The sequence below is a fragment of the Herpailurus yagouaroundi genome, unplaced genomic scaffold, assembly GCF_014898765.1.
Source record: "Herpailurus yagouaroundi ecotype Mexico unplaced genomic scaffold, PumYag 141, whole genome shotgun sequence".
Taxonomy (NCBI): Eukaryota; Metazoa; Chordata; class Mammalia; order Carnivora; family Felidae; genus Herpailurus; species Herpailurus yagouaroundi.
The window spans coordinates 27133380-27143065 of NW_024412396.1; the positions used below are offsets into that span (position 1 = coordinate 27133380).

Genomic DNA, 9686 nt, shown 5'->3' on the forward strand with positions numbered 1-9686 from the left:
TAGCTCTAAATACCAGGCAACAAATCATTCTGCAAGTCAGGTGGTTTCCAACTTTTTACTTTAAACAAAAGGAGTTTAAAGTAAATGAGTTGCTGGGTGACACGTCATTAAGACTCTTTGATAGATCACAATATAATTTTTGGCATATAATTTTGAAAGAAGTTTAAAAATGAGTTTGATTGTTTTAAATTCTTCTATTTATGTTAACAAGGGGTCTCAGGGCTTACATCTATAGAAATGGGAAATAGGAATAGAACTAACACTGAACTATGATTCACCTCTGCAAGACCCTATCTTATTCTAGCAGTTAAGTCATCCACAAAACATGAACTAATTTAAAAACAATGCAAACAACTACATAGGTGTCACTGAATAATGCACATTCAATAAAACTTTTTAAGTACTAATTGTTCAAAATCCATGACATACATGTTCTTTTGATCAACCATGTCCTGCTAGTAATTCACCCTAAAAGAAAGATCTTAACACTTTATAGTCACTGAAGAGTTTTAAAAATTCAATATGTAGACACTTTTGTTGAGGAAAATGTAACTATAAAGAAGAGATAAAAGACTTTCAAGCATAAAAATAATATATTAGACTATAATTATGTGGAGGAAGTGGAAGGAAAAATTCAGAGTGAAAAAAGAATGATATAAAATTTCCAGCTGTTAAAAAAAGCACTTTGTCCCATTTGCAATGACATGGATAAAGCTAGAAAGTATAATGATAAGTGAACTAAGTCAGGGAAAGACAAATACCGTGTGATTTCACTCATATATGGAATTTAAGAAACAAATGAGCGGGGCGCCTGGGTGGCACAGTCGGTTAAGCGTCCGACTTCAGCCAGGTCACGATCTCGCGGTCCGTGAGTTCGAGCCCCGCGTCGGGCTCTGGGCTGATGGCTCAGAGCCTGGAGCCTGTTTCCGATTCTGTGTCTCCCTCTCTCTCTGCCCCTCCCCCGTTCATGCTCTGTCTCTCTCTGTCCCAGAAATAAATAAACGTTGAAAAAAAAAATTAAAAAAAAAAAAAAAGAAACAAATGAGCAAAGAGAAAAAAGAAAGAGAGATGAACAAACAGACTCTTAACTATAAAGAACAAAAGATGAATCACTATATTGTACACTTGAAACTAATATAACACTGTATGTTAACTAACTGGAATTAAAATAAAAACTTTTTTTTAATATATATATATTTTTTAATGTTTATTTGTTCTTGAGAGAGCACGAGTGGGGGAGGGGCACAGAGAGAGACTGGGAGATACAGAATCTGAAGCAGGCTCCAGGCTCTGAGCAGTCAGCACAGAGCTCGACGTGGGCTCAAACTCACAAACTGCGAGATCATGACCTGAGCTGAAGTCGGACGCTCAACCAACCGAGACACCCAGGCACCCCAAAATAAAAACATTTTTTAAAAAGAACTTTGTCATGTATATTATAAAAAGATGAATGGTGGATATCAACTTGTTACGGTACTTAGATTTCACTGGATTTATTTAAAAGACTGATAGAACTGTTTTATTTTAAAACATCAGTATTTAGGGGTGCCTGGGTGGCACAGTTAGTTGAGTGTCCAATTCTTTTTTTTAAATTTTTTTTTTCAACGTTTTTTTTTTTTTATTTATTTTTGGGACAGAGAGAGACAGAGCATGAACGGGGGAGGGGCAGAGAGAGAGGGAGACACAGAATCGGAAACAGGCTCCAGGCTCTGAGCCATCAGCCCAGAGCCCGACGCGGGGCTCGAACTCACGGACCGCGAGATCGTGACCTGGCTGAAGTCGGACGCTTAACCGACTGCGCCACCCAGGCGCCCCGAGTGTCCAATTCTTGACTTCAGCTCAGGTCATGATCTCAGAGTCATGGGATCGAGCCCTGTCAACACAGGGCCCCGTGCTGAGTGTGGAGCCTGTTTATGATTCTCTCTATCTCCCTCTACCCTTCTCCCCTACTCATGCTCTCTCTAAAACGAAAACAAAAAAAGTCAGTATTTAGAACACATATACATTTTTTTAATGTTTATTTATTTTTGAGAGAGAGACACAGGGTGTGAGTGGGGGAGGGTCAGAGAGAGAGGGAGACACAGAATCTGAAGTGGGCTCCAGGTTCTGAGCTGTCAGCACAGAGCCTGACGTGGGGCTCAAACTCACAAACGGGGAGATCAGACCCGAGCCGAAGTCAGACGCCCAACCGACTGAGCCACCCAGGTGCCCCCTAGAACATATATAAAATTATATCTTCTGCAACTATTTGAACGTGAAAAATTTTAAATGTCAACATAAAAACACGCAATTAAAAAATTTCTTTTGGGGGGCGCCTGGGTGGCGCAGTTGGTTAAGCGTCCGACTTCAGCCAGGTCACGATCTCGCGGTCCGTGAGTTCGAGCCCCGCATCGGGCTCTGGGCTGATGGCTCAGAGCCTGGAGCCTGTTTCTGATTCTGTGTCTCCCTCTCTCTCTGCTCCTCCCCCGTTCATGCTCTGTCTCTCTCTGTCCCAAAAATAAATAAACGTTGAAAAAAAAAATTTCTTTTGGGGCAAACCATAAGAGACTCTTAAATACAGAGAACAAACTGAGGGTTGATGGGGGTGGGGGAAGAGGGGAAAATGGGTGATGGGCACTGAGGAGGGCACTTGTTGGGATGAGCACTGGGTGTTGTATGTAAGTGAGGAATCATGGGAATCTTCCCCTAAAACCAACAGCACACGCATACACTGCATGTTAGCCACCCTGACAATAAATTATACATATAAAAAAAATTTCTTTTGGGGATACATAGCAATAAAAGTAAAAAAAAAAAAAAGCAAAGCAAAACAAAACAAAAAACAAACCCTCTAATTTAGGAGAATCAGGGCTCCATGCTGATTAGATTTGAGCCTAGTGTGACACAGAAGGGAAGGATGATGACCAGGTTTCTGGCTTGAAAACTGAGTATATCATTTATACTGGAGGTTTTGGAAGATGATAATAAACTTGGATTGGGTTATGTTGTGAACATCTACATAGGAATGTCCAGGAAGCAGGGGATGTAGCAGTTTTAAATAGGCTTCAGGAGAAGTCCTCTTCAAGATGATGTTTGACTTAAAGGAGATACGAGGACCAGTCATGTTTTTAATCTGCAGGAAGGTTGTTCTAGGCAGACAAAATAGCAAATACAAAAGCCCAGAGATTAGAATACGTCTACAGATTAGAATGTCTCTATCTGTGGGTACAAGATAGCCACTATGGGCAGGAGCAGAGCAAAAAAGGGACAGTAGTAAATGAAGTCAGAGGCGTAAAGGTAAAGGGGCAGCATGGAGTGCAATAACCTATTGAGCGGACTTAGACTTTTATTCTGAGAAGCAATGAGAGTTTTGAACAAAGGAATGACATGATCTTACTTACCTCTACTATGTTAAGAAAAGACTGAATGGGGCAAGGGCAGAAGAGAGGAGGCCAGTTATAGGGTATTTTAATACTCCAGGAGATTGATGATGACTTGGTCTCAGGTGGTAGAAGTGGAAGAGTAAGAAATGGTGACTGAATGAATATAGCTACTGTTTTCGAAGTACAGCTAAATGGATTTTCTGACAGATTAGAGAGACAAGATTTAGGAATAACTCCAGATTTTTATTTGGAGCAACTAAAAGGATGGAGTAGCCATTTACTGATATAAGAAATACTACAAAAGGAGCAGGTTTTGCAGGGGAAGAGAAGGAGCTCAGTATTGGTTGAGATGCCTATCACAAATACATGTGGAAGTATCAAGCAAGAAGTTGCTTAGGCTCAGGAGAGAGGTCTGAGTCAGAAATAAAAATATGGAAATCATCAGATACGGATGACATGTGAAGCCATGAGGCTGGATGGGATCCACAAGAAGTGACTGTAAATAGAAACAAAAGTCCCAAAACTAAGCTCTGGGGAAGTCAGGATGAAGTAGTTAGGGAAGATGAGGAGGAATCAGCAAAGGGAGAAGACCTAGAAGGAATAGCCAGAGGGAGAAAACCTACAGAGGATGGCATCCTGGAAGCCAAACAAGGAAAAGGATTTCAAGAAAGAGAAGGTCAACCGCCAAATGCTGCTAATGGGTTACTTAAGAAAGCAAAGTGCTATGTAAGTAAGAGGTAATGTTTGAGTTTACAAAGGGACTTAAGAAAACAGGGAGACTGAAAACTTTCCTTGGAAGAGACAATACTAGTGCTCATATCTACATCTTGATGTTATTTTCATTGTATTGCTTCATCTCCACACATTAAAATGTGAAGTGCACAACACTTCATACATTACAAAGGCTTTCTACTATCATATGTTCTTACATAAAAGAAGAAAAGTTTCAGGTTGTTAATTTTTAACGTGACTACATGAGATAATGCTAAGTCCATTAGTTCCATTAAAATTCCTTCCTGATTCAAACATACAGGCTAACAGAGGATATAATCAAACTACCGTTCCCTTGAAAGAGAGGCCATGGTTAATATAAAAGACACATAGTGGATTTATGTCAAGTGGTAACACAGGTAATGCTTTGGATAGTCAGCATAAAACACTTTAATGGAATATTATCGCTCCAAATATACCATACCAAAATTAAACTGAAAATGGAGGACGACTACTAAATCATGGCTGACAGGGAACTAAATGCAGCAAGTTAAAATGCATTCCTAATGCTCATCCAGTTCTGGCTGAACCCCTTGGGTCAGTTTGGGTCATTATTAGTTTGGAATAATTCCAAATGACTCCCTGGAGTTCTACTTTTATATTCACTGGCTTTAGGAAATCCAGAACAGGACTGACGTCACAAAAAATCATAGGATATCCTATTTGTTGCTAGCTTTCAGTTGCAGTTATCTTTTAAAAAAGCAATTTGATCAAGTTAATCTAATTATTTTGTTACATAAATAACACTACAGGACTTCGTATTTTCAGGTAGAAACGTTAACCTGGTCTTACCAACTAGCCTCTTCTTTTCACTTCATCTTGGTTCTTTAAAACAAGTCGTGTTTCCTACCTTTCCCTCAGTCTCAAACTCTTTCTCCACCCCCACTCCCTTTCTTTGTCAACTCCTATTGATCTTTCAGATAATTGTTTACTTCTTTATTGTCTTTCTCAGTCCTCTCCCACACAGCCATTTAGAAGGGAAGCTTTATGAGAGCAGGGGCCTTACTACAACCTATCAAGAGTAGTGCCGGGAACCTATGAGGCACTCAATAAATATTTGAATATATCCTCCACAACTCGGCACAGATGTTACTTCCCTAGAAAAGCCTTCCTTCACCTTCTTATGTTAGTGACACCAAGTTTATTTTCTCAAAGCACCCAATGATTTTTTTCTGGGCCCCAGAAAGATCCAGAGCAGTCTTCTAAAATGGCTCCAGGAGACATTAGTACAAAGGCAGAAACACTAGATCTTACAGAGTTCACAAAAGCATTTCTAAACCAAAACCCCCGACCCTCTTTTTCCTTGCCACAGACTGCTATTTAATTAACTCAGACGTTCTCTCATACCTCTTATATTTTAGACAGCTATCTAAGAGCAAACTGTAACATTTGGGGTGGGGAGTTCATATTTAACCTAATTAAGTTAGAATCAGGAACAATGTAATTCAACCAATTCTTTCTCTCTATGACATTTGTAGCTACAGATAGTAAGACATCAGATATTTTCTTTTCCATAATTAGCCTGGTGAAGAACACCTGAAGGAAAAGACATCCACAAGGGAAACATCAGGGACTAAAAAACTGTTAAAATGATTTTAAGGTATGTTTTCCATACGTAGAATGCTTACACTGATTTTTCGCAGCATACAATCAATAGCACATACACAAAGTACCAAAGGCATTTCAAAGACATAGGTAATAAGTTGCACTTACAAGTATACTCCTGTGCTCTTTTTTCCTCCCAAGTAATATGATAGCTTCAATTTTCTTAGGGAGTAGTGATGAAGGCATTTATGTTTCTTGCTCTTTTAGGGAAGATACATAATTTAGCAGTAATGTTAACAATCATGTATCATCCATTAGTAATGTCATTTCCCTCTGCTTTACCCTCGCTAGTTCTTTACGTATGTAAATGCTCTACATGAAGTTCTGTTATAAAAGTTAAATAACAACAACAAAAAGTGAAAGAACAAAAACAAAACAAAAAGTGACAGAACACATTTTTATTTTCAAAATCATTTTTCCATAAATCTATTTTTCAATGTTAGTGTTTCTATGTAGCGAAATACATATTTAAAGTTGGTTTTAAAAATGTGGTTTTGGGGTGCCTCAGTGGCTCAGTTGAGCATCCAACCCTTGATTTTGGCTCGGTTTATGATCCCAGGGTTGTGGGATCAAGCCCTGAGCTGGACTCTGACGTGGATGTGGAGCCTGCTTGAGATTTTCTCCCTCTCTCTTGCTCTCTCTCTCTCTCTCCCTTTGCCCCTCTCCCTAGCTCACGTGTGCGCTTTCTCTTAAAAAAAAAAAAAAAAAAAAAAAAAAAAAAGACTCCTGTAGTTTCCAGGGCCAACAATGGTGACTTTACCATATTATTTGATTTTCATAAAAATTAGCCAAAACTTGAAAATAAGCAAAAGAGATTACTAGGTGTCTTTCAGTACAATGCTGTACTCAAAGCTCTGATTACTCCGTCATGACTGCATTATTTTAGAAATCCGTAAGATTAACATAGAGATGTTTTGTCTGGTACAGAAACAGATAATTTCAAATCAACAGAAAAGACAATCCACAACTCAGTGTTTATATTCCTATAGGATATTAACTAATTTTGTATCTTACCCAACAATCTTAATACTACTTTTAAATTATCTATAAATACCTACCTCCTAAAATTTTCATATGAAGAAGCCTTAACATCTTGTGAGTTCCCTCATTAAGGAATGCATTAAATCAAACTCACTAACATATGTTCATTTATATTTGCATGACAGTTATGATTTTACTTTTCTGAAAATTATACTTCAAGTTTTCGAGGTTCCACCAAGTAGAATCTGATAGAGCCAATTGAACTACATTGCTCTTTTCACACACTCACACACACACACACACACACACACACACACACAGATATTCTTTACATAACTTTGAGTTCCTAAATGCTATCTTATTTATATAAACCAAAACGAGAAAGTTTAGAATTCTCAGTGTAGATGGTAAACACTTTTAGAGTGGGGCCCCTGCTTTTATTCATCTGTGTAATTTTAGTTCCAGCATGGTGCCAAATACCTAAAATGTGTTCAATTAATGTTAATTGCAATTATACTTCAATTTTTAAAAATGCAGGGATAAAAATAAAGCGCAGTAAAAAAAGAAAAAAAATGAAGTATACCACATGTTCGATGGAGGAAAAACCAACTGGAGGAGAAAAATCCTAGTGGTCTAAACTACTGCTACAAGTCAATTACTAATCCTGGTCGTCTTTATAACTATCTGTCAGCTGAAGGAAGCCAAATTCTAGAGGCTTTCAAAGTAAAGACAGAGCGTCCCAGGAAATGGCAGGATTTCTCATTGTACAAAGGTATGGGTGGCAGACACATACCAGAATGTAACACATCCTACAAAGAAAAAGTGAACCTTGAACTCTTTATGAACTGTAACTCTTAGCAGGCACTACAAACCTACATGTTGCAATACCACAAATACCCAAATGCCACAAAACTGAACGTAATTCAAATTACTAACACCAAAAATTCTCCCAAAATATGAAAAATGTCTTCCTTAGGAATATACCTCAATTCTATAATAACAGTAAATTAATGAATTAAATAAAAATTGCTTTTTGAACTCAATTCACCTAAGACCACATTTTCTTAGATGTATTGATCCCATAAGCATGGGATATACGAGAACTGTGGTATAAGACAATACAAATCTACAAGACACCTGAGCTCCAGGTAAACAAGCACAGAAAATAAATGCAAAATAACAGTCTCAAAGCAATGGACTAGCAGGCTTGTTCTGGCTTTGTTTCTAGCCTAACCTGAAGAAGTAAATCTGTGCATGCAGGATCATTAGGGTAAAAGCTACCTACTGAATAAGTTATGCAACATACATTCAAAGACTATTTGCTACCAGAAAGTACCTGTAGGTAGATACGTACGTCACACTGCCAACAATACATGCCTACCTGATAACTGCACTCACACTTCTGCTGAGTGCAACTGTTCACGGACAAGTCAATTACTATCTAAGCATTATCCCCCTTTACTTTCAACTCAGGCCAGAGTTCATTATCACCACTCAGCACATACCCGTTTCTTTCCCCCTCCGTTTAGAATCAGGCTGCCCATGGAAGTAAAGTCAATTTAATACTTCAACACCCAGCATGCCAATGAAATGATAACTGCCACTGGTTACCTCCACTAAGTTCTCTAAAAAGACATGACTTGGTGTTTGGCCCAAGGGAGGCAGTATCTCCTTGTAAGAATTATGAAAACAATGGAAAATCTAAAACTGAATGCAGGTGAAAAATGTTTTTACTTTTAAAATATACCTCTTCCTTTCACTTACAGAAATGTATTGTATGAACATTTATTTTCCAAGTGCAGTCTTTTAAGTTAATGTTTATTTTTCTTTATTATTTTGAAGTTTATTCTTGGTTATTTTGCACAAAATGCGGATGGGGCTAAACCTGCATCAATGGCAATGGAAGCCCATGTTCAGCAGGTGTCATGTCTAATCCTGCAGTCTCTGTCTTGACTTTACAAAAAGGTTTATTTTAAAAATGACAGTGTGATTACTATCTAAATGCACAAACGAAGACCAACATCACCTACAGGAGAGATGCACTCAGGCGATATACACCCAAACTTGAAAGACTGATTTTTATGAGCTGCCCCTTTTTTGCCCCCTTAAAATGATTCCAAGTTCTAAACTGCACCCAGTGAAGAAACACCAAATTTTATAGGGGAAATCTCTTGTAAACAGATAAGACACTTCTGGCAGGAAGTTAAGAAGGCACTTTACATTTACCTCAAGAATTGTAAAAGGAGTCTTACGGCTCACTGACATTTCACACGTGAAACACATTCATATTACAAAACAGTACTGCCCCTTAAGTGAGTGGACACCCTTGACAAGCAAACTGCCTAGGGGAACACCCCCAAAGAACCTGATTAAAAGTAATTAACCAGGTCTGGAAATGAACTTTTGTTTTAGAAACTATGTAAACACCAGCGAGACTTTCTCCTGCCCGAATCCAGCCTGAGGACAACAAATTGGCCAACGGCGGAAGTCGCCTGACAAAATGACTGCAACATGAAATCCATTTTTATGATCATAACAAAACCTTCCTTCCGGGGCCAGGCAAAAACTTGAGAAAACGTCCTTCTGGATGCAACAGGCGATTGTGGAGCCCCCCCACAGCCAGCCATTGAGCAACAGCTGGACCCGCGGGACCCGGGCACTGGGAGGATGAGCGGCTCTCCGTTAGAAGCTCGCAGGGGGCCCCGGGCCCGGCACCCTCCCGCCCGCCTGCTGCCGGGCTCCGCAGACGCAGCTCGCGGCCGCCCCGGCACCTCCCTGGGCCCCCGCGGCCGCCCAGGAGCGGCACTGACCTTCCGCAGGGCCGAGACCAGCAGTCCCCGCCATTTCGGACTGTTCTCTTCGCTGAAGAACTCGTACGGCTGCGGCGCCTGCTGCATGGCCCCGGCGGCAGCGCCTCTGCATCAGGGGCGGCCCGCGGACCGAGCCGGGCCGGGCGGGTGGCCTGAC

The 9686-nt window shown here is 39.9% G+C and overlaps 1 protein-coding gene across 3 annotated transcripts in view; it reads right to left on the reverse strand.

The window, feature by feature from the left end:
* Positions 1 to 9680, reverse strand: part of SOS2 (SOS Ras/Rho guanine nucleotide exchange factor 2) — a 91742-nt gene extending 82062 nt beyond the window's left edge. For all 3 annotated transcript variants that reach the window (XM_040477079.1, XM_040477080.1, XM_040477078.1), the window contains exon 1: positions 9530 to 9680. In XM_040477079.1, coding sequence (XP_040333013.1) covers positions 9530 to 9616 — 87 coding nt within the window. In that variant the 5' untranslated portion in view covers positions 9617 to 9680. The remainder of the gene's footprint in view (positions 1 to 9529) is intronic.
* Positions 9681 to 9686: the final 6 nt, after the last annotated feature.